This window comes from Mesoplodon densirostris, chromosome 11 (assembly GCF_025265405.1).
Source record: "Mesoplodon densirostris isolate mMesDen1 chromosome 11, mMesDen1 primary haplotype, whole genome shotgun sequence".
NCBI lineage: Eukaryota > Metazoa > Chordata > Mammalia > Artiodactyla > Ziphiidae > Mesoplodon > Mesoplodon densirostris.
The window spans coordinates 37,667,327-37,693,222 of record NC_082671.1 but is presented as its reverse complement, the minus strand read 5'-3'; the positions used below and the strand labels follow the sequence as shown (position 1 = coordinate 37,693,222).

Below are 25,896 nucleotides of genomic sequence, written 5' to 3'. Positions count from 1 at the left end.
CATGTGTAATTTTATTTTATTTTATTTTATTTTATTTATTTATTTATTTATAATAAATTTATTTATTTATTTTTGGCTGCGTTGGGTCTTCGTTGTGGCGAGTGGGGGCTGCTCTTCGTTGCGGTGTGCCAGCTTCTCATTGCGGTGGCTTCTCTTATTGTGGAGCGCGGGCTCTAGGTGCCCGGGCTTCAGTAGTTGTGGCATGCGGGCTCAGTAGTTATGGCGCATGGGCTTAGTTGCTCCGTGGCATGTGGGATCTTCCTGGACCAGGGCTCGAACCCGTGTCCCCTTCATTGGCAGGCGGATTCTTAACCATTGCACCACCAGGGAAGTCCAGGCATGTATAATTTTAAAATTTCTGATGGCCACATTAAAAAAAGTAAAAAACAGGTGAGATTAACCTTAATACATTTAATTTAGCCTTATATATACAGGATATTATTATCTCAACATGTAATAGAAGCTTTTATTAATGAGCTATTTTACATGCTTTGACATCTAGAATATAAATTACTCTTACAGCTAGGGTGACCCTGTGTTGTGTGACTTACAGTGCTAAAACTTGTACAGATGGTCACCTTATTTACATCCCATCTTAATTCAGATGCTGCATTTTTATTGAAAATACTTGGTCTATATTTAGGTTACATAAAATCTACTGTTTGAAAAAAAGTTTATTCATATATGTAGGTTCTTCCAAATATACTTCAAAGTGTTTCCTATAACTGAATCAGGTATCAGTTGTTAAATTTACATTAATTCAAATTAAACCTTCAGTTCTTCAGTTGTACTAGCCACATTTTAAGTGCTCAGTAGCCACATGTAGCCAGTGACTACCATGTTGACAGTGCCAGTCTTGAAAAACCTGTACCTTTCTAGCTAAGTCCTAGTCTTCACACAGCCACCATGCTCCAGCTAGAGTGCACTGCTTGCCCTTCTCCTTCATATCTAACTTTTGCTTGATTCTGCCTTTACTGGCATTGTTCCTGTTGTTCTTTTTGCCTGAAACATCCTTCATTTCCTGCTTCTGTATACCCAAATGTTGCCCATCCTCTAGAATCCTATACAAATGCCTCTTCCAGGAAGTGGAAGATCTCTGGTTGGAAGTAATTCCTATCATGTACACTCCTGAAATATTGATATTCATATTCACTTCTCGTGGTTTTGGCAGTTTCTGTCTTGTATTATGGTGTTCCCAATCCATTCTAGTTTGGCGTCTGTCCTCATTGCTCCTCTGAAATCACTTCTAGAGATCACCACAAATTTCTTTTTGCCAAATTCAATAGTCTTTTCTGTGTCCTCACCTTTCTTTGAACTCTCGGCACCATCTGACATAGCTGATCATTATCTCCCACTTTACTTAAAAACTTTTATTATGAAATGATTCACACATATTAGAATATATATGAAGTATATATTTTACTTACATTTTGAAGTACAACATCGTTTAAGATATAGAACATTAACTTTGAGGCACCTCTGTGTGTCCTTGATACTTCTCTCTCTTTCCTGACCACTATCCTGAATTTTGTATTAATAATTCTTTATTTTTCATTATAGTTTTACCACATATTAATGTTGGTATTTATCCATTCAACTACAGACATTTAGATTATTTTCACTTTTTTACTATTATAAACAAGGTAGTTATGAACATTCCTTCTTGAATGTGATTCCAGCTGCACATATTCAAGTTTCTCTAGGTCAGTGATACTCAAAAAGTATGGTTCTTAAATCAGCAGTATGAACATCACCTGGGAACTTGTTAGTCCAAGCAGATTTTGGGCCCCACTCCAGCAAATGTGAATAGACTAAATGCTCTGACCCAAAGACACAGGCTCACTGAATGGATACAAAAACAAGACCCATATATATGCTGTCTACAAGAGACCCACTTCAAACCTAGGGACACATACAGACTGAAAGTGAAGGGATGGAAAAAGATATTCCATGCAAATGGAAATCAAAAGAAAGCTGGAGTAGTGATACTCATATCAGATAACATAGACTTTAAAGAATGTTACAAGAGACAAGGAAGGACACTACATAATGATCAAGGTATTAATCCAAGAAGAAGATACAACAATTATACATATATATGCGCCCAACATAGGAGCACCTCAGTACATAAGACGCATGCTCACAACTATAAAAGAGGAAGTGGACAGTAACACAGTAATAGTGGGGGACTTTTAACACCTCATTTACAGCAATGGACAGATCATCCAGACAGAAAATTAATAATGAAACACAGTCTTTAAATGACACAAAACACCAGATAGATTTAATTGATATTTATAGGACATTCCATCCGAAACAGCAGACTACATTTTCTTCTGTGTACACGGAACATTCTCCAGGACAGGTCACATCTTGGGTCACAAATCAAGCCTCAGTAAATTTAAGAAATTGAAATCATATCAAGCAGCTTTTCCGATCACAATGCTATGAGATTAGAAATAAATTACAGGGAAAAAATGTAAAAAACAAACACATGGAGGCTAAACAATACATTACTAAATAACCAAGAGATAGATCACGGAAGAAAGCAAAAAATACCTAGAGACAAATGACAATGAAAACACCTCGATCCAAACCTATGGGATGCAGCAAAAGCAGTTCTAAGAGGGAAGTTTATAGCAATAGAATCCTACCTCTAGAAACAAGAAAAGTTTCAAACAATCTAATCTTACACCTAAAGTAACTAGAGAAAGAAGAACAAACAAAACCCAAAGTTAATAGAAGGAAAGAAATCATAAAATCAGAGCAGAAATAAATGAAATAGAAACAAAGAAAACAATAGCAAAGCTCAATAAAACTAAAAGTTGGTTCTTTGAGAAGATAAAATGGATAAACCTTTAGCCAAGCTCATCACAAAAAAGAGGGAGAGGACTCAATAAAATTAGAAATGAAAAAGGAAAAGTTACAGCAGGCACTGCAGAAAGACAAAGCATCATAAGAGAATACTACAAGCAACTCTGTGCCAATAAAATGGACAATGTGGAAGAAATGGACAAATTCTTAGAAAGGTATAAACTTCCAAGACTGAACCAGGAAGAAATAGAAAATATGAACAGACTAATCACAAGTGACGAAATTGAAACTGCGATTAAAAATTTTCCAACAAACAAAAGTCCAGGACCAGATGGCTTCACAGGTGAATTCTGTCAAACATTTAGAGAAGAGCTAACAGCAAACCTTCTCAAACTTCCAAAAAATTGTGCAGGAGGGAACACTCTAACTCATTCTACAAGGCCACCATCACCCTGATACCAAAACCAGACAGAGATACTACAAAAAAAGAAAATTACAGACCAATATCACTGATGAATATAGATGCAAAAATCCTCAACAAAATACTAGCAAACAGAATCCAACAACACATTAAAAGGATCATACACCACTTGATTTAATCACACTTGATTTATCCGAGGGATGCAAGGATTCTTCAGTAAACACAAATCAATCAATGTGATGCACCATATTAACAAATTGAAGAATAAAAACCATATGATCATCTTAATAGATGCAGAAAAAGCTTTTGACAAAACAACACCTGTTTATGACAAAAACTCCAGAAAGTGGGGATAGAGGGAACCTACCTCAACATAATAAGGCCATGTATGACAAACCCACAGCAAATATTCTCAATGGTGAAAAACTGAAAGCATTTCTTCTAAGATCAGGAACAAGACAAGGATGTCCACTCTCACCACTATTATGCAACATAGTTTTGGAAGTCCTAGCCTCGGCAATCAGAGAAGAAAAAGAAATAAAAGAATACAAACTGGAAAGAAGTAAAACTAACTGTTTGCAGATGACATGATACTATACATAGATAATCCTAAAGATGCCACCAGAAAATTACTAGAGCTAATCAATGAATTTGGTGAAGTTGCAGGATACAAAATTAAAGCATAGAAATCTCTTGCGTTCCTATACACTAACAACAAAAGATCAGAAAGAGAAATTAAAGAAACAATCCCATTCACCATTGCAACAAAAAGAATAAAATATAGGACTTCCCTGGTGGTGCAGTAGTTAAGAATCTGCTGCCAATGCAGGGGACATGGGTTGGAGCTCTAGTCCAGGAAGATCCCACATGCCGCAGAGCAACTAAGCCCCTGTGCCGCAACTACTGAGCCTGTGCTCTGGAGCCCATGAGCCACAGCTACTGAGCCCATGTGCCACAACTGCTGAAACCCACGCGCCTAGAGCCTGTGTTCTGCGAAACATAAGCCACTGCAAGGAGAAGCCCGCGCACCACAATGAAGAGTCGCCCCCACTCGCCACAACTAGAGAAAGCCCATGTGTATCAATGAAGACCCAACACAGCCAAAAATAAATAAATAAAAATAAATTTATAAAAGAAAAAAAAGGAATAAAATACCTAGGAATAAACCTACCTAAGGAGGTAAAAGACCTGTACTCAGAAAACTATAAGACACTGATGAAAGAAATCAAAGATGACACAAACAGTTGGAGAGATATACCATGTTCTTGGATTGGAAGAATCAACATTGTGAAAATGACTATACTACTGAAAGCAATCTACAGATTCAGTGCAATCCCTATCACATTACCAAGGGCATTTTTTACAGAAGTAGAACAAAAAATCTTAAAATTTGTATGGAGACAAAAAAGACCCTGAATAGCCAAAGAAATCTTGAAGGAAAAAAACGGAGCTGGAGGAAACAGACTCCCTGACTTCAGACTATACTACAAAACTACAGTAATCAAGACAATATGGTACTGGCACGAAAACACAAATATAGATCAATGGAACTGGATAGAAAGCCCAGCGATAAACCCATGCACCTATGGTCAACTAATCTATGACAAAGGCAAGGATATACAAGGGAGAAAAGACAGTGTCTTCCATAAGTGGTGCTGGGAAAACTGGACAGCTACATATAAAAGAATGAAATTAGAACACTCCCTAACACCATACACAAAAATAAACTCAAAATGGATTAAAGACCTAAATGTAAGGCCAGACACTATAAAACTCTTAGAGGAAAACATAGGAAGAACACTCTTTGACATAAATCACAGCAAGATCTTCTTTGACACACCTCCTAGAGTAATGGAAATAAAAATAAACAACTTCGACCTAATGAAACTTCAAAGCTTTTGCACAGCAAAGGAAACTATAAACAAGATGAAAAGACAACCCTCAGAATGGGAGAAAATATTTGCAAACAAATCAGTGGACAAAGGATTAATCTCCAAAATATACAAATGGCTCATGCATCTCAATATCGAGAAAACAAAGAACCCAGTCAAAAAGTGGGCGAAGACCTAAATAGACATTTCTCCAAAGAAGACATACAGATGGCCAATAGGCACATGAAAAGCTGCTCAACATCACTAATTATTAGAGAAATACAAATCAAAACTACAATGAGGTATCACCTCACACCAGTTAGAATGGGCATCATCAGAAAATCCACAAACAACAAATGCTGGGGAGGGTATGGAGAAAAGGGAACCCTCTTGCACTCTTGGTGGGAGGGTAGATTGATACAGCCACTATGGAGAACAGTATGGAGGTTCCTTTAAAAAGTAAAAATAGAATTACTGTATGACCCAGCAATCCCACTACTGGGCATATACCCTGAGAAAACCATAATTCAAAAAGACACATGCACCCCAATGTTCATTGCAGCACTATTTACAAATAGCCAGGTCATGGAAACAACCTAAGTGTCCATCAACAAACAAATGGATAAAGAAGATGTGGTACATATATACAATGGAATATTACTCGGCCATAAAAGGAATGAAAGTGGGTCATTTTTAGAGACGTGGATGGACCTAGAGACTGTCATGCAAAGTGAAGTAAGTCAGAAAGTGAAAAATAAATATTGTATATTAATGCATATATGTGGAATCTAGAAAAATGGTACAGTTGAACCGGTTTGCAAGGCAGAAATAGATACACAGATGTAGAGAACAAACATATGGACACCAAGGGGGGAAAGTGGGGGTGGTGGGGGCATGGTGGGATGAATTGGGCGATTGGGATTGACATATATATATTCTAATATGTATAAAATAGATAACTAATAAGAAACTTCTGTATAAAAAATAAAATTAAAAAAAAGTCTAATTTCTTTCAGCAGTGTTTTATAGTTTTCAGGGTATAAGTTTTATACTTCTTTTGTTAAATTTATTCTTAGGTGTTTTATTCTTTTTGATGCTATTATAAATGGAATTTTAAAAAAATTCCTTTTTTAGATTGTTCATTGCAAGTATATAGAATACAATTGGTATTTGCTTATTGATCTTGGGTCCTGCCACCTTGTTGAACTTATTTATTAGTTCTAATTGGTTTTAGTGAATTCTTTAGAATTTCCTATATATAAGATCATGTCATCTGCATAAAACGTAGTTTTAATTTTTCTAGATGCTTTTTTTTTTTTTTTACTTACTTGCCCTGGCCAGAACTTCCCATACAGTGTTGAACAGATGTGGGGAGAGCAGATATACCTGTCGTGTTCCTGAAATTAGAGGGAAAGCATTCAGTCTTTCACCATTAGGTATGATGTTAGCTTTCGGTGTATTGTGTCTTCATTTCACTGACCTCAAAGTATTTACTCATTTTCTTTTTTCAAGTTGAGGAAGTTCCCTTCTATTTCTAGTTTGTTGATTGTTTTTATCATGAAGGGATGTTGGATTTTGTCAAATGCTGTCTCTGTGTCTGTTGAGATGATCATATGATTTTTGTCCTTTATTCTACTGATAACAGGGATTAATTTTCAAATGCTAAACCAATCTTCCATTCCTGGGATAACACTCAAGCCATAATCATGGTGTATAAACCTTTTAATATGTTGGTGAATTTAGTTTGCTGGTATTTTGTTGAGGATTTTTGTATCTATATTCAAAAGAGATATTTGGTCTGTAGTTTTCTTTTTTTGTGAGGTCTTTGTCTGATTTTGGCATCATGGTAATACTGGTCTCAGAATGAATTGGGAAGTGGTCCCTCCTGTTTTTTGGGAGAGTTAGTGAAGAACTTGTATTAATTATTTTTTAAATATTTGATAGAATTCACTATTGAAGTCATCAGGCCTCGGCCTTATAGGCAGTTTTTTGATTACTAAATCAGTCTTTTCATTTGTGATAGGTCTATTCAGATTTTCCATCTCTTCTTGAGTCAGTTTCAGTAGTTTGTGTCCTAGGAATTTTTACATTTCATTTGTTTTGTAATTTGTTGGTATATAGTTAGTCATAGTATTCCCTTATAATCCTCTTTATTTCTGTAATGTCAGTAGTAATGTCCCTTCTTTTGTTACTGATTTAAATAATTTGAGTTTTCTTTTTTTCTTGGTCTGTCTAGCTACAAGTTTACCAATTTTGATATTTTCAAAGAATCATCTTTTCCTTTGTTGATGTTGCCTATTGTTTTTTGTTGTTGTTGTTGTTTTTGTTTTTGTTGTTTTGTTTTTTTGCAGTACGTGGGCCTCTCACTGTCGTGGCCTCTCCCGTTGCAGAGCACAGGCTCCGAACACGCAGGCCCAGCGGCCACGGCTCACGGGCCCAGCCGCTCCGCGGCACGTGGGATCCTCCTGAACCGGGGCACGAACCCGCGTCCCCTGCATCGGCAGGCGGACTCCCAACCACTGCACCACCAGGGAAGCCCGCCTATTGTTTTTCTATTCTCCATGTCATGAATTTCCACTCTAGTCTATTATTTCTTTCCTTCTACTTGTTTTGGGTTTATTTTGCTCTTCTTTTTCCAGTGTCTTTAGGTGGAAGTTTAAGTTATTGATTTGAGAACTTTCTTTCTTTAATATGGGCATTTACAGCTATACATTTCCTTCTAAGCACTCCCTTAGCTGTGTCCCATACATTTTGATATATATATTGTGTCCTCATTTTCATTCATCTTAAAGTATTCTAATTTCCCTGTGGTTTCTTTTTTGACCCATTGGTTATTTAGAAGTTTGTTGTTTCATTTCCACATATTTGTGAATTTCCCATATTTCTCTCTGTTATTAATTTCTAATTTCATTCCATGCAGTTGGATAACATACTTGTTTGATTTCAATTTTTTTTAACCTTTGAAGCTTGTTTTATGTCCTAGCATATAGTCTATCCTGAAGAATGTTCCATGTGAACTTGAGAAGAATATATATTCTGCTGTTAAAAACTCTAAGTCATGAGGGTTCAGCTGGTGCTCTTTGGGTCACCACTGGCTCCCACATCTGATTATATCTTTGATTTTCTGCTTTTGTTTCACTTTTGGCCTCTAAGGATTCCTCTTACTTTACTGCCAGATCAGTAATTCACTTTAAAAGATGTTTTTCATGTTTAATCCAGTAAAAAAGATGTTTTATTTTGGGAGGTTTATTCAGGATGTCTTATTCCATCATATTGCTGGAAATAAGTTCTGTTATGCTATTCATTATTGTCCCCATCTTTGAAAATCATTCATGCTCTTTACCAAAAACAATTCCTGTCTTGGGATTGGTGCCTGCATGTTGAATAGGGATATTCTGTTTTAGATGGTGATTTGATGGATAGGTACACTGTTATCACCTATGAATAAATTCAACAAGTAATATATAAGATATATGTGAGGAAAACTTTTCTAAAAGAGATCAAAGAAAACAAATAAATGGAGACAATAATTTTTTCTTGATAAAAAGACTGAATATAGAAAATAGGCTCCCTAATTCTTCCTAAATTAGTAAAGAAGTTTAATGCAATTCCAGTAAAGTTTTCCATAGATTTAAATTAATGTCTTGGTATTTTAAATGAATTTATAGAATATCAGCTGGAAGGATAAACAACAAAGATATTAAATTCTTAATAAAATATGATTAACAGAGACTGGCCCTATCAGATGTTAAAGCAAATTAAATCTCTGTTAACACTGTTGCACAAATATATAGTCAGACAACTAATACCTTGAAACAGATTCTTACCTGAGCATAACTGATACCAGAAGTTCGCTTAAATTAAATCTATTTAAATTTGGGACCAAATTTTCATAAATAGTTTCACTAGAACTTTAACTTAAAATTTTTTGCTAAGATTACAAAAAAAAACTTTCTATATAACATTGTTAACTTATAAATATTTTAACTCTTAGAAATATTTTTTGACAAAATTGTTTGAAACATGGAATGATGATTTTTACTTCATGTTGGCTGTTCCATAATCAAATCATTTTACAGAAGATCCCAGACTTCGTCCATTTTTGTAAGGGTATCTTCTAGTCAAATCATTCCCTTATGCGCTTCTTGTATCATTGTTTTTTTGTTCTTGGCAACTTTCCTTTAATTGCTCACTGGACTGATTGACACATTCTATGGCTATACTCATGATTTGAATTGTCTTCCATCATCTTTATCAATTTCATGAAATACTACATATTTGTGAGACTTGCAAGTTCACTTTGTAGTGAATTTTCATTGCACTTGCATTGTGTTTTTGAACAACAATCTGCAAGACACTGTCAAAGACAGACATTAATGTAGGAGATGTTGTAAAGTGGGGAAGAATGTTTGAGGAAGGATTGATTTTTCTTTTTCTTCTTTGGCTGCACCGTGCGGCTTGTGGGATCTTAGTTCCCTGACCAGGGATTGAACCCATGCACTCAGCAGTGGAAGCATGGAGTCTTAACCACTGGACCACCAGAGGATTCCTGGGATTGACTTTTTAAAGAGCACTTTTTGTAAGAGTATTTTATGATTCATTATCATAACAGTATATGGTTAATGGATACTTGAATTACAAATATACTCTGATATGTAAGAATTTAGTATATGATAAAGATTGGCTTTAAAAATTAGTGGAAAAAGTGGATCATTCAATAAAAGTTTAAAAAAATTAAGAGCAAAAGTTAGAGCCCTGGGGCCTCCCTGGTGGCGCAGTGGTTGAGAGTCCGCCTGCCGATGCAGGGGATACGGGTTCGTGCCCCGGTCTGGAAGGATCCCATATGCCGCAGAGCGGCTGGGCCCGTGAGCCATGGCCGCTGGGCCTGCGCATCCGGAGCCTGTGCTCCGCAACGGGAGGGGCCACAACAGTGAGAGGCCCACATACAGCAAAAAGAAAAAAAAAAAAAAAAAAAGTTAGAGCCCTAATATACCAGAGCCAGAGCCTATGTTTCCTGCAACTTGTGTTTCCTTAGAAGAGGCACAGACCCTTTGGCTTGTAGTAACTTAGAATATTTTAATGACCAGATACTTCCACACTGTGGAAGTCACTCAATTTCCTCATACTAACTTGACTGAGAGGATTCTTTCACAAAAATTTCGTATGTCCCAATAACACAACAAATGTTCAGTTTACTTTGTTCAGTGCTCTCTTTTTATTTGACAGTCACAGTCGGGCTTCTCTACCTCACTACCAGCATCTGATTTATAGACCCTAGTAACATTTTGGAGAAGGGTTCCTTTCAGAGGAACATGATAACTGACAGAAATATTATGGACTTCCCAACTGATGTGCCACAAATGGTTACAGATGTACCATTTAGATGTAGCCTTTAGAGTAGCACTAGGACTTGGAGTGGTGGAGCTCAAGGCCTAGTGACCTCTGGCAGGCTGTTAAGTAGCTTCCTCCATTTAACCAGGGCGCTGTACAATGATTATCCTTTTCTTTCAGTGCCATGAAGTAAAAAAAGTTTGAAGAGCACTGTTCTAAGCAATTAGCTGGAAACAATGAGAACGAGAATAATATGCAAACATAGAGTCATTTGGTTTAGGGAAGAGAATGGATAAGGGGGCAGATTAGCCGTTTTCTTTTTGAATTCACTTCAGTTCTGTTTTCACATTAGATTTTATATCATCAATGTGGTATCTACAGTAGTTTCAGTCTTCTGTGTTTTCACTTGTAAAGAGTCTTCTACACATACCCAGATAAATTCCAGGAGGAATAAAGAGTTGAGAAATAGTCACAAAATAACTAATAAAAAAATCAGAGGGGGCTTCCCTGGTGGCGCAGTGGTTGAGAGTCCGCTTGCCAATGCAGGGAACACGGGTTCGTGCCCCGGTCCGGGAAGATCCCACATGCCGAGGAGCGGCTGGTCCCGTGAGCCATGGCCGCTGAGCCTGCACGTCTGGAGCTTGTGCTCCGCAACGGGAGAGGCCACAACAGTGAGAGGCCCGCGTACTGCAAAAAAAAAAAAAGAAAAAAAAATCAGAGGAAAACATTTGATAGAGGGTTAAGCACAGAAACAAAGAAAGAAACTATAAAGAAACATGTTTGGTTATATTAAAATGATCAATACATCCAAAAAGTCTAAGAACAAATGAAAAGACAAAGATGTTAGCACTATATATGATTTGCAATAATATTCTACAAGTAAAAATTATTCTAACATAAAAAGACTAACATCCCAATAGAAAAATAGTCAAATGACATCAGGAGATGACCCACAAATGAAGAGCTACAAATGGCCAACAAAAATATGAAACAGTCAGCCACCGATATAAATGCAGATTAATCAGCAATTGAGAAAGTTTTTTTACATATGAAACTTTACAATTTTTCTTAAGTTTAGGGAAAGTAGGCCCCTTATATTAATGCTGGTAGTTATGTAAAGTGATGATCATTTCTATAGGTCAATTTGGCAATACATAGTTTTGCCAATAAATTTTGAAGTCCAATAAATTTTTAGGAATTTATTCTGAAGAAATTATCAGGATGACTTGAAGATATGAAAATGATGTTCATTACAGCTTTATTCTGTAATAAAAATTAGAAGCAATTGAAATCTACAAAAGTGAGAATAAATAATGAATTATGGATTATATGAATCATGGGCAATCATTAAAATAATGTCTTTGAGGAATACTTAAGGTGTGGAAAATATTGTCTATGTGTTTCTTAAGTTGCATAATCATTATTTCAAATATACTGCATTTCATCTAAGATACTGTTAGTTAGAAGAGGCAGCATTTTCTCTGGCACTAAGTAAGAAAGGAAAACAACAATAAAAGTAACACCAAAGATGTGGATGGATTCTGATAGAAGACCCTACCATAAAGCTAGAACAACCTCAGAGTCAGGGTAAATGTCCCATCTGGAAGGGGACCGCAAAAGAACCAGCTGATCCTCATTCAGACTGGTTTCAGTTCCTTCCACCAGCATGGTGCAAAAAATCTTTGAGCAAAGAGAGAATTTAAAGTGTTTACAGTTAGTAGTTCCCCCAGATAAAAGCAAACATCAATTCCCTGGAAGAAATGGGAAATGATGCAGGTTAGACTGCAATTTTTTTTCTTTTATAACTTTGACAGTGATTTTTTAAGACACCATGTATTCTAAAATGAATTTTTATACCAGAGTTGTTAAAAGTGAAAAATTATGTATCTAGAGTGAAAGGAATATATCATATATGTACTATTGGAGGGAAATACTCCAAGATTTAGCAGTGAATTCCAATCTGTTAGATTACATATGTATTTTACAAAATTTCTCCACAAACATTTATTACATATATTTGAATGCTTACCTTAATTAGGATTTCCATAATTGTCTTTACTTCATCTTCTTAATTTGATTTCCTCTGCTAGTATATATATTTTTCTTTTTTCTTTCTTTATTTTATTTTTTTTTTTGGTACACGGGCCTCTCACTGTTGTGGCCTCTCCCGTTGGCGGAGCACAGGCTCCGGACGCGCAGGCTCAGCGGCCATGGCTCACGGGCCCAGCCGCTCTGCGGCATGTGGGATCTTCCGGACCGGGGCACGAACCAGTGTCCCCTGCATCAGCAGGCAGACTCTCAACCACTGCGCCACCAGGGAAGCCCTATTATTAGTTTTGCCCAACTATTGTGTCCAAAATTGTTTTTATGCTCAGTACTTCTACTTCAAAGAGGCAGAAAATCTAAATTTCTTTTTCTCAATGTGAGTAACATTGAGATTAAGATCCTGATTATGACAGCATTCAAGAATTATCATCCGTGGAACTAGGGTAGTGTCAGTCATTAGAGGAGTGATGTCAGCCTGACTGGAAAGGACCAGTTGTGATTCACCAACAGAAGACATTAAACCTTGAAAATGATTGTCCAAAATCAGTCCTGTGTTATTGCCATGTTCCTTAATGTGACTCTAAATATATAGGCTGGTATAATCTTTTAACAATAGGAGTCTTACAAATTAATTTTATGTGGTATATATCTGGTATCATTGAGGCTCTGTTGTGTGGTGTAGATCCCTGGAAGATAACAGGAGCAATAGGGATGAGAAAGAAGCAGACAGTGAAGAAGAGAGACTGGTTATGAACAGTAATGTGGGTTGTTGAATCCTGTTTGCACATTCGGAGAGCTAGCCATGAGCCTTGTTGACTGGCCACTCATTCTGCTATTCATCGTTATGAATTATACATTGTTTCACATTTAAATAAACCACATTTCGATATATCCCATTTAAATAAAACCACATTTTCAAAAGTTACAATGTATCATATCTAAGTAAAACTGCCTAATTATATAAATTTTCATTTTCATTTTCCAGTATGCTTAAATAACATGGAAAAATCAAAATCACTTTTCTTGGTTTTCCCCAGGAACAGCTGAGTATACTTAGAACACTACTTAGTTATCAAACAGAACATTATATATGGACATTGGTGGAATAAATATTGCCCTATGTAATTTAAATGTCTGGAGAAGAATGCTATTTTCATTATGTTCAGAAAAAAATATATACTATAACAAAGTACAGTTGACCTTTAATATGGGTTTGAATTGCATGTGTCCACTTATATTCTGATTTTTTTCAACAGTAAATACTACAGAATTCGAGATTGGTTGAACTGGTGGATGCAGAACCACAGATACTGAGGAACCGAGTATAGGTAGGGCTGACTATAAGTTACACTTGAATTTTTGACTGCGCAGAGGATTGCCACCCATAACTCCTGTATTATTCAAGGATCAACTGTATTTCATAAAGTGTATCATATTCTAGTATTAGATTGGTACAGAAAATTCCCATTTACCTGGAGTAATTTTAAAAAATTTTAATATTCCACTTACCTAGGAGTTATAACCTGATTTAAAAATAACCAATTTTCAAGGAATACAATAAAATATTCACAGTGTTAAAACTATGGGGAGATTAATGACTGATGACTCAGGATGCAACTCAGAATCTTTCAGTGCCTCATTTCAAAGCTTATTATAAATCAAAAATTGTAGTTATTTGAGTTTCCTGTAAAGGTCATGAAAGCTGTGTTATGTATACTCTCATGTATTCTCCTGTAATCCTTTCCACCATTCTTATGGGCATTATAGAAAAAAGAGCTCGAAACTTATCCTCCTCAGTTGGAAAGTAGACATGAAAATTACCCTTGCTATTCTAAACCAGAGAAAGGTCTGTGGAACACCTGTCTTAGAATCATTTGGGGTACTTGTTAGAAATGCAGATTCCTGAATCTCTCACCAGACCTGCTGAATCATTGTATCTGGGAGAGATCCCAGGATAGTAACAAGTTCTCCAGGTATTCTGATATTTAAGTTTGAGACCCACTGCCACAAGACTTCTGACTATGAGATATCAACCTTGGGAGAATTATCGGTGCTAATTCCTCCCATGAATGTTGATATAGGAAAAAGTGACAAAGATTAAAATGGGTGTGTTACTTCCCACAGAGTACAAGAACAGGAAATAATATGTTCAGCCATCACACCAAAGGAATTTTAGAGGCAAAGTTGGAAACAGTTCAGAGCTATTTCCTTCATGTTTTAACATCATTGCTTACATAATGTATATATTTTCCAACGTTTTTTTTCCTTGTTGCTGTGAAGTGACATGAAATTAGCTGGGCATCATTTGTTTCCTTTGGAAAATGTTTTTATTGTTTTAATGTTTTGCTTTTACTTCAAACACTCTACTAAGTGTTTCTTCAGGATTTCTTTCCACTAAATATCTTGAGTTTTCAGAGCTTTGGTTGTGATATAGTTATATGTTTTCATTTCAGTTCTAGTCATAATTGTTACCACTGGGAACAGAATATAATGGTTTTTAGAAGGAACTAACTATTTTTATTTCATTTTACACAACTGTGGAAAGTTAAAAGGCTAATAGTTTTATTTGGTCTATTTGTTTTCTCTATGACCGTTGAACATACATAAATTCTTCCTTAACCATCTCCCACCTTCCCCTTCAAACCTCGTGCCCCTCTCCCCCATCCCCAATTTAAAAGAGTTGGCCAACAGCATTTATTGAGCACTCATCACACTATGGGGAGTCACGAAAGAAGAATATAGGCTCCTTCTCAAAGTTCTCTATTACTGTTGCTCGAGTTCAGTCAGTATCCAAGTCCTGCAACGTCTTGCTCCATATCTCTACTACCCCCAAATTTGCAAAACTCACTTTTGCTCAGGGACGGCCTTCACCAAGTCACTGGCCAACCATGAGGTTTGGCCTTACTTTATCCTCCACCTGTCTTCTCCAAAATGCTCTCCAGAGGTGTGGGCTGTGGGCTTTTTGTGGTCTCCAGCTTCACTGTGGGCTGTCCTTGGGTACTGCTGATCATCGGTTGGGAATCCTAGTCTGCCGCTATACCTGCAAGAGGAGTGAAACCAGACCCCTTTCTCCTTGCTCTCATGACTTTTCCGCCTCCACAGAGTGAGACACTAGGACAGGGTGAAGGTAATTTCAGAACAGAATTACAAAGTAGAAGAGATAAGGGTTAAAGTTCTGCAGTTCTATTTTGGATTTTCACCTGTATTACCCAGGAGATGAGAAAACCTTAAAGGCCTTAAGCTTTTAGATGGAGAAAGTCACCTTGAATGCTCCTGCCTGTCCTGCCTTCGGGTTTGTAATATCACCTCAAATGGATTTCCTTCTTTGAATATTTCAACTGTTCCTACTTCTCCACTGAAAGGGACCTTATTGTTTAAACTTCTTCCTTCCCACTCATACCATACACTGTCCAATCAAGTAAGACCACAGGCTTGGGCTGCATAGGGAAAAAACTTCCCTGCCCAGTCTCACGTGCACATGTGTGTGTGTGTGTAGGTGGCGGATGATGGACAGACTTGGGTCCTCCAATTCATGTTTCTGTCCAGGGCAACAGTGAGCCAGTGGTTCTTTTGCTAATTAGCCCATACATTAAACACACATGTGCACACACACATTCAAGTAGATTGTACTGGACAGTACGAAACTCATATATGGAGAATAGAATATAATCACAATATTAGTAACTCTCATGCCCTGTCTGGGAAATAAATAGGTCTGTGAAGAACTGTTTGACATCTTTATTGATCTCTTCAGGATCCTCAAAAGAGCTGGACTAGCTCTTAATGACTCTGTCCTTTTCACAGTGGTCACATTGTACACATTGTTTTGTTTGTTGTTTCAGAATCTGCCTCAGAAACATGGGGATGAGGGTAGGAATAAGTTCACCGGTTTCTCTCTAGGGTTGCCAGACTTAGCAAATAAAAATACAGGATGCCCAGTTAAAATGGAATTTCAGATAAACCGTGAATAATGTTTTAGTGTAAGTATGCCCCATGCAATATTTAGGATATACTAAAAAATTATTTGTTGTTTATCTAGAATTCAAATTTACCTGGGCATACTGCATTTTATCTGGCAACTATTCTTATCACATCTCCTTGTTCATCTCTAGTCTCACAGCTACCATCTTAGACTAGGGGCTCTCATTACCTCAAGCTTGTGTTTCTGCATCTGCCTGGGTTGCCTTCCCAACACTGCTATCCTCTTCTGATCTGCCCCATAGCCTGCTACACACTAATTGTTTTTTAGATGATACTTTCATTACCTTTCTCTTCCACATAAGAAATTACGACTCCTATTGCTTTCCAAAGTGATTTTCGATCAGTGTGCAATTGTATACCAAATTTTGTGGGCTTGTGTGTATGTATGCATTTTCCTTAGAGGAACTTTTTTTTTTTTTAATTGGGATCTCAAGGAGGTATCTTCAAGATACATAGAGAACTGTGGCTAATACAAAGAAACAAAAGTTGGTGAATTTAGAAAAATGCACCTCGCCTCAATCATGACTTTTGCTTTAGATATCAGTAGTTTGAAAGCTCCCTCATTTTATCATTCGACTTCCACCAACATCTTGCAGAACAGGCAGAGCAGGTATTATTTCATTTTAAAGATAAGGTAACTAAGTCCCAGAGATGTGAACTGTAAAATCATGCACAACTATCACATGGCATAGCCAGAGTTTGAAGAGAAATCTGCCAACTGCAAGTTTATTTCTCTCTCTGCTTTTATGACCACCAGCTTTAAAAACTATAAAAGCAACATCTGTACAATACTTTAAACAACAGTTTTCAAACCACTTTGTATATATTTGAGCCTCACAAAAGTTCCTCTCCACCTCTGAAGGGATGTCTTTATTCCCACCTGTCTGATAGACCTTGTCACTTACACACCACAAATATTTGGTATTTGGCCATTTGACCTATAGGGATAGCTTTTTCACTGTGGTTACAATGGTAGAATATACCTGTATTCCAGTGCTGCTATTCCTCAGATATCTAGAAACTATCTTTTAGGGTAAGTTTCAGAGTCGATTTATAAGTCACAAAATAAAATCATTTTTAATATTTTATGTTTACTCATTTAAAGCATAAAAAGGATACAACTTTATTTGGTTATTCATCTATCCTATTTTGATTCTAAATAATTTCTGTCTTTTTCCACAAAGAATATATTCTAAGTATATAAATTGAAGAAGGAAAGAAAAAAAAGCTTCATTTGCTTCCTAGGCCTCCACACTTGACTGATTTTCCTACTACCTTTTTAGCCTCACCTTCTCAGTGGCCCTGCTGGCATTTTTTTTTTCTTTTTAATCAATCCAGGGACTTCTCAGGATTTAGATATCATATATACTATCTGCAGCCCAGACATTCCCCTATACATGCAATTTTCATATTTAATGGTCTAGATGAACATTATCTTGTATGTTTAAAAGTCATTTCAAACTTAACATGTCCAAAACTGAGCTTCTAAAATACTACCCCACCACCAACTTCTCAGTCATCCAGAGCTCAGGAAATGGCAATTCTGTAATGCTCAGAAAAAAAAAAAGGAAAAAAAAGTATAGGGACATTCTTAACCTTTCTTTCACACCCTACACTTGGTCTGTCAGCAAATCTTCTGCGCCGCTTCTTCCAAATTTCTCTACAATTTGATCCCTTTTCACCACCTCCACTTCCTCCTTCCTACTCCAAAATCACCATTACCTCTCACTTGGATTACTTCAAGACCCTCTAACTGGTCTCCCTTTCTGTCTCTGCATGCCTTAACAGAACAGCCAATGTAAGATCATGTCGCTCTTCTGCTCAAAACCCTGCAGTAGCTTCCCATCTCACTCACAATAAAAGCCAAAGTCCTTATAATGACTCAGGCCACACCTTCTAGTGCTCTCCCCCCGTGGCCCCTTTTCACCCTCTTCTCCTCATCCAGCCTCCTGGATGGTCCTCCTACAGGGCAGGCCTGCCTCTGCCTTGGGCATGGCCTTTTCACTTGCTGTTCCTCCTTTCCTAGATACTGCATGGCTTCCTTCTTTCTTCCATGTCTTTAATGTTACTTCCCCAACACTTTCAGCAACCGTCCCTGCCTTATTTCTCTATCACTAACATACTAAATATTTTACTGGTTTATCTTGTTCATTGTCTATCCAGCATATAGGAAGCATTCAGTAAATATTTGTTGAATGAATGAAAGAATGCAAAGATGATTTTCCTGTATTGAAGATATTTTTCAAAATGTATCATTTATTTTGATGGCATTTCTAAAACTGGTTTTCACAAAATATTTTGAATAATCATATAAGTGTGTAGCCTTCTGATTACTTTGAGGAAGTTAAAAATATATTTGAAAACATAGTTACTATTAGTAACCTTGGGTATAAATATAAAAAGTAAATTTGAAGAAAATATGTGTTGACAGGATTACTAAATCTGGACAGACTTCCTTAAGAGGTGATTATGAATACAAGTGTAGGACTCTGAAGAGAAACTATGAGTCATTTCAGACAGAGGAACTCCTATCAGATAAGGCTTAAAGGCAGAGAGTGGCTTTGTGGTGATTGAAAGTTAATCACATTAGTACTATATTGATATTTATTAAGGATTTACCATTTGCTAGCATGGGGCTAGGGCTAAGCATCATGAGTGGTAGGTACCTTTATTTTCCCATTATACAGAGAAAAAAGAATATCAAGGCTTAGAGTAATTAAGTAACTTACCCATTGTCCCAGAAGCTTTAATGGCAACGGTAAAACTACTGCAGAAAATCCTGTAATGAAGCACCATTTTGGAGGGCAGCATACCATTTCCCAGGAAGCCCAACACAGCCAGGGTTTCCTCTATCTCCTATTGGAGCCTCTTTGGATGAACAACACATGAAGGAGCTGGTTTGCAGTTATGGGTAAGTTGTGTGAAAAAAACACACCTTTAAACACTGGACACACACACCATGCTGTGAGATGCTCTCGATATAAGAAGCACTCAGGAACAGACTGAGTGAAAGAGTAGAATCAAGTCTCCCGCCAGAATCTTCCTGTACCTACTGACACCAAGCGGGGGGAAGTGGCAGGGATGGCGGGGGGTGGTGGAGGGATGTTGGGAGATTGGGATTGACACTAATACACTAACATGTATAAAATACATGACTAGTAAGAACCAGCTGTATAAAAAAATAAATAAAATAAAATTCAAAAAAAAAAGAATCTTCCTGTACCAACTTAAAATTTCATTCTTGTCCCTCTCTCCCAGCCCCCTTATTCTGTGTGTGTAGTTGATTTTGGGTATGCCACTTCATGTGGTACAATCGTGCCAAAAGCCAAGCAGCTTTGATGGTCTAGAGAGGATTATTTCATTCTCTACAATATTGAAAGTCATCTTGTTAAATATTTATTACTTGTTGTAGCATATCCACAGCCAAAGCTGGTAGAATCAGGCAGCACGTCAATCATGGGAATACATTCTTCAAATCTCTTCAGAATTAATCAACAAAAGGGATGGCCTCAACTGTAAAATTAAAAAATACCGTTTGAGATGCAGGCAAACCATTTTACCAAGACAAGAAGGAAAATGCTCACTTTAATTCAGTCTTCCGCCTTTAGGAGTCCTTGTCATTTTATTGTGTTTGGTGACTGGGGGCTGGAGGGTTGTCATGGAAGAGGAAATCGTTTTTCAGAATGAGAGAAGATGTTCTGTATCTCTCTTAGCCAGTCAGCATTGACTCTGTGTCCCTCATGCTGAGAAGAGTTCTCCTTAACTCTCTTCCCACTCTAGCTGCTTGAGGCACGGGGGCATGCTTCCGTCAGTATAAAACAGTGTGCTCAGCAGGGGTGAGAGTGACAACATTCTACCTCGCAGGATAGGAAAGCAGAATTTTGGGAGTTTGGATTGAGTGTAGTTAGAAAAACTTCCTTCTGGAGGATCTGTTACATCCTCCTAGGAGGTAATTAATTCCCTTACTTTCCAATTGATCATTATTGGTTTAGAACAATGGCACTTGATAACTGTTCATTGAATTGAAGTACTAACTTAGGGTTTCTCACCCTGCCTGAGGGCTTTTGAATAATATCTAGTCCGAATGTGACCTTTCTCCTGTTTGCAATTGTTGGCATCCACCCAAGATGTTCCCTTGGGTATGTGGAGTGGGGACTGTCTCAAAGCTTTGCATAACGGCTGAGGGGATTTACTGAGAGAGTTGAGAATAGTATGTCAGAGAGACTGTAGCTTGAATGCCTGCCATGCTTACAGACTCCCTTTGAAAGAGGCTGCCCCAACTGCAATGCCCTAGAAACGCAGCAGCACAGTCTGTTTCTTTAGTACAGGTGACCATGTTGTGTAGCACGTGAGCCTTCCACCCTAGCTACAGCTGCAGAAGTAGGAGAGGACACCTGGCTCAGAGGTAGCCAATCCACAGGCTGCTCAGTGGCTTATGAGATAACCTCATACCAGAACTTTCTCCAAGAGGGACTGTGGTGATAGAATCAAACTCACCCCGCTGAGGCATTTGATTATGAGCTATAGAGGAGAACTGGCAGCTGGTAGTGGGAGCCAGAGTAGAAAAGCTGTGGTTGTGCAACTTGAATTTTGCTGCATTCTGAGGACAGTTCTGAGGGGTTGGGGCAGTGGTGTGTTGGGACTGGCTCACAGGGGCCAAAGAGCTGGTTGAGGGCATCTCTCCCCAGCTTTGCCTCCAGAGACTCGGGCTGGTGGGAGTGTTACACCCACATAAATTGGGTTTTGTTACACTTCAGGCCTCCTTCCTCCAGATCTGGTTGTTAAATATTTACTAGCACACCACTGGCTTGGGGGAGGGATGGTATATAGGAAGCAAAGGAAACAGTTACCTCCTCTGGGTCCTTTGTCTTAAAAACAAACATTGTTTAAGATAATATGTTAACATGATTGTCATTAAGATTATAATAACAAAGAGAAAACATGTGAAATATATGATTTAAACTACAAAACTCATAGGAATGTGGTCAGAGGGTAGTAGCTTTCCTGTTTCTGGTACCCATCAAAGGCACAGGCCCCCACCCCCGGGCCCACCAAGGGTGACCTGACAAGCCGGTTAAGTCTCTGGTCTTATTTCCACATGTATTCTTTACCCCTATTACTTGAGGTAACCTAAGTGCACACCAGTTACTTAAAACCACAAGAGCCCAATGAATACAGTTTTTGAATACCCTGGTTTTTGTTTTGTTTTGTTTTTAATGTAGATTAGTACAGTAAAAATATATGTGGACTTTGAAATGAGATTTGAATTCCAATACTACTTTAACCCGTCTTAGTAGCATAATTTACTTATCTATGCCTCTCCTTAGCTGTAAAATAGGGATACAAAATAAAAAGCTCAAAGATATTTGGAAGAATTAAATGAAATACCATGTGTAAAACAACTAGCACAGTGTCTGGCACTTACTGTGTACTCAGTAACTTTTGTTCTTTTCTCCCCTCTTTAGCATATTTATTCAAGCCTTTAGAACAGCTGCTGGTATTGCTGTCAAGTCAGCAGTTGACACAATTCATTAACCCTCCACTTATATTAACATGCAGTGGTATACTGCATTCTTTGTAATTTTATGTTTTTGTACTTAAGGTCAACTAAAATATTTTAAATATAGCCAACAGCCCTTTGAAACAAGCTTTTCTCTACACTTAGGGAGCTCCTATATGTCAGTCTACAAATGACTGTGCTCATTTTACTTTTGTTTTTAAACAAACATTTAAGCTATGGGCGGGACTTCCCTGGTGGTCCAGTGGTTAAGAATCCACCCTCCAATACAAGGGACACGGGTTCGATCCCTGGTTGGGGAACTAAGATCCCACATGCCGCGGGGCAACTAAGCCTGCGCGCCACAACTAGAGAGAAATTGGTGCGGGGCTCCGTGCGGGGCAATGAAGCGCCCTGCAACAAAAGATCCTGCGTTCCTCCCACCCACGGCAGCCAAAAATAAAAGTAAAAAAAAAGAAAAAAAAAACTATGGGCAAAGAATTATACTACACGTTGTGGGGGAAATGAATAAGAAAAGTGTTTATGTAATACAAAATATACAAAAAAGAGGAAAGGGAGAGAATGCATAAAGAGTTTCCTGAATATCCCCTTTAAGATAACCAGCTTCTAGATACTTAAGTTGAATAATAATGCCGTGTGTCTTTTAAATCCCTAATTTACTGTATTACATTTTATTTACTGTTAGTTTACTTAGGTCATCTGCCCTTTGTCTCGTTATCACTGCTAGTACATTGAGGGTGAAATCTGCCCATTTGCCAGGAATAATTCATGGGATGTGGTGTTTCTCAGTACCAGATGATTTAAGGGGAACCACTTGCAAAAGGACTGGTTTTTGGCATATGGGCCTTAATACTTTGCCAGAATTGAATTCGTTTTGAAACAAAGTTTCTAATTTTCGAATACAGCATTTTCAAACAAATAGTGTGATGTACAAATTACCGTACTTTAGGTCATGTTAGAATAATCCACACTCTAAATCTGTTTGACTTTTACCCCTTAAGTATTTTGCATCAGTGAATCATTTCTGTAGCATCTTAAAATGGTCACAAGTAATTATATAACATCCTACATCTCCAGGGCCTGTTCCATTAGTGCCAGTAAAAAAAAAAAAAAAAAAAAAAAAAAAAAAAAAAAAAAGTAGTAATTAGACATAATTATGTCCTCTTGAAAAGCTAAGGTCATTTGGCCTTGATTACTGGAGGAGTTATCAGTGCCAGAGAAAAGTCAGGCAACTATTGGCTTAGGCCTGTAATTAAACATCGGGGACTGACATTTCTGGTCGTCAGAGGTAGTACCTTTTGAATAAATTTCACCACTGCCCTTCAGAAAAGCTACAAGAAATACAAAACTAATGTAAGGGGGATGAAGAGAGGCTGGAGGTGAAAAGAATGACTAATCTAAATAAATATCAGCATTTAGCTAGTATGAAAAACTATTGTCAGCCAGTCTGCCGCAACTCCATATATGGTGTTCAAATATGTTTGGGGAGAGCCCGTTTGTAACTCTGGCTAAACACACACACACTCACCCTACACACACACCTGGTGTAAAGGGCCCACTCACCTGGAATGCAGGGGGGTGTTTTATATATTATAATGCCTGTTCATTTTGTATAGGATGGCTCACCTGAGTGTGTGCATAACTGGCAGTGCCGCTCCAGCCTCACCTGACCACACTCGAGAGAAGCGCTTGCCAGATATTTTTATCCACTTACTCACAAAGCTCCCAGTTGATTAGGGGCATCGCAAGAGTCTTCTCAAACCCCTTAAATGTCTTCCCGCAGGTCCCTGGCTCGCTGTCGGTTCTCCTCGTGATGGTTCCTCTCTTTTCTACCCCTTCAGGGGTCTTAGGCGGGACCCATGGGTGGGATGCGCCGCTCTGCTCTTGGGCCCCAACACTGGAAAGGGATGCCCTCTGGCAGAGGGATTCCACCTCCCGGTTGCACTCGGCAGCCGGCGGCCTTGGGGCGGCAGCTGAGGAGGAGGAGGATTTGGAGGAGGAGGGAGTTGGCGGCCGCCGAGGCCCGGGCAGCGGGCCCCGTCCGCGGCGGGCGCGATCCGCGATCCTCCCTCGCTCGTCTCCTATGCTCATATTTGGACTCGGCTGCCAGTGCCCAGGAATTTCCCGTCATGCCTCCCGCCGCCCCGTCCGTCGCCCGGAGCCGGGGAGGAAGGGAGGGAGGCTCGGACAGCGGCGGCGGCGGCGGCGGCGGCGGCTCCCTGGCACTTTCATGAGCCCGCGGCGGACCCTCCCGCGCCCCTTCTCGCTCTGCGTCTGCCTCAGCCTCTGCCTGGCCGCGGTCGCGGCCCGGGAAGCCGCTCAGTCGGGTGAGTTTGGGGCTCCCTCCCCGCCCCGCCTCTGCCCTCACGCCCGGACCCTGCCAAGTTGAGGTGTGACCCCGACCTCCGCTCCCCTGAGAGCGCCGGCAGCGCCCCTTTCAGCCTCCTACGGGGACACCCCCCCACACCTCGTCTCCTGAGCCGAGGAGGGGCGCGGGCGGTGAGGGGCGGATGGAAGGAGGGCAGGGCTGGCTTCGCCCCCGCCGACGGGAGGCGTTTGGCAGCGTGGCTGACACCTTATCCCGTCCCGGGAGCGAACCTGAGCCCGAGGGAGGCTCTCAAGCGACGCGGGCGCCCGAGGGAGGGGCGGCCGGGGCAGAGACACCGCCCCCAGCTGGGGAGGGCGCGGGGCCCGCGGCGGGGACCATCCCGGAGTCCCCTTCCCCGCGCGGGGCGGCCCGGCCGCCGCGGCCGCTCACATAACGGGCCTGGACGCGTGGGAACGGCCAGCCAGGCCCGCGCCTCCCGCCGCGCGTCCGGGAGGGGAGTGGGGCGCCCGGCGGCTGGGGGGTCAGAGGCGGTCGCGCGGAGACTAGGGGTGCACCGAGAGGCGCACCGCAGCCCGCGCCGCGGGGTCAGGCTCCCTCGGGCCCGGTGGGTGTCTAATAGGCCAAAACCGAGCAAAACCCCGAATTTTACAGGTACCAGTTTTGTTTTGTTTTTGAGCGGAAAAAAATGCATCCGAGTCTGGTTTGTTAAGTTTCACCCTGGACTATTTACAAGTATACGATCGAAAGGTGCCATTCCTGCCTTATTTGGTTTATAAGCTCGTTTGATATAAGCTGTCAAGTGGGGGTAATTTTGCAGTCTTAGCAGGATGATTTTTAAAGATAGTTTTCTTTAAATCATGTGGAAAATATCAGTGTGGATTTTTTTTAACATAAGATTACTATAAAAAGTAATTATTTCAAAGTACAAATGTAGAGTTTAAGGTAAATATGAAATTGCACGAACTTCTATATTTGTGATGAGTATCTAGTCCTCTCACTTCTTAATTTTATCTGGAATGGAAGAACAGAAAATATAATTCCTCAGAATTGAGATTTCTTAGGAAATTTTAGTTTGCTTTTGTTTTTGCCACCAATAGAGTAAACTGTCAAAATAAGATACGGCTAACAACTACGACTTCAAATTAGTTGAAAACTGACTCTACTAAGCATAGATTATATTCAACACCCTCTGGTCTATTGCTTCATATTTCCATTTGCAGCGCTGGTGGCAAAATAGGTTTTTAAAAAATAGTTTTGTCTATGAAATAATCTTCAGGTTTCATGTAATTTATAAAATTGTCAATTCAGATTGATGGGAGATTTTTAAAATACTTAGTATTTATCGATGTTACTTTAAGTAATAATACCAATTTCATGTTTGCTTCTAATTAATATTGTTTTTCAAGAAGACCTACTTTTTAATGGATTTATATTTTAGGAGTTACTTTAATATCACTTCTTGGGGAACACAACAGGTTCTGTCTTCACATTTTATCAGCAGTCTTCTAAAATATACTGTGTTGAACGATAAAGGGTAGATTGTAACTGCCAGAGATTATCTGTTGTTTTTTCTTTTTGCCCTCCC

General features: G+C 39.0%; 2 protein-coding genes across 12 annotated transcripts in view; one reads left to right on the top strand and one right to left on the bottom strand.

Moving 5' to 3' along the window:
* Positions 1-112: 112 nt before the first annotated feature.
* Positions 113-24,078, bottom strand: LOC132498418 (uncharacterized). Of its 10 annotated transcripts, none has more exons than XR_009533760.1 (3): positions 23,697-24,078; positions 15,332-15,523; positions 113-358 (listed from the first exon to the last, which is right to left on the bottom strand). XR_009533760.1 is itself a non-coding variant. In XM_060112009.1 (2 exons), exons 1-2 carry the CDS (start codon positions 24,071-24,073, stop codon positions 211-213), a joined length of 525 nt encoding a protein of 174 aa, XP_059967992.1. In that variant the 5' UTR covers positions 24,074-24,078; the 3' UTR covers positions 113-210. The 10 variants fall into 10 exon arrangements, 4 of the variants coding, with proteins under 4 accessions (XP_059967992.1, XP_059967991.1, XP_059967993.1 ...); XR_009533762.1 differs by lacking the exon at positions 15,332-15,523 and adding an exon at positions 19,868-19,977 and having other exon boundaries at positions 337-358; positions 23,701-24,078; XR_009533761.1 differs by lacking the exon at positions 113-358 and adding an exon at positions 10,308-11,124.
* Positions 24,051-25,896, top strand: part of MSRB3 (methionine sulfoxide reductase B3) — a 156,565-nt gene continuing 154,719 nt past the window's right edge. The window contains exon 1 of one of the 2 annotated variants that reach the window (XM_060112006.1): positions 24,051-24,309. In XM_060112006.1, coding sequence (XP_059967989.1) covers positions 24,066-24,309 — 244 coding nt within the window. In that variant the 5' untranslated portion in view covers positions 24,051-24,065. The remainder of the gene's footprint in view (positions 24,310-25,896) is intronic. The other variant, XM_060112007.1, reaches the window with a different exon arrangement.

What these genes read in the sequence shown, in the direction of transcription:
- LOC132498418 (XM_060112008.1), bottom strand. Translation starts at nt 24,073, where the DNA reads ATGAGCATAGGAGACGAGCGAGGGAGGATCGCGGATCGCGCCCGCCGC. An exon ending in ATCAACTGGGAGCTTTGTGA is followed by an intron (nt 11,125 to 23,696) that starts GTAAGTGGATAA and finishes TTTTTTTTGCAG; the next exon opens with TACGCGGGCCTCTCACTGTT.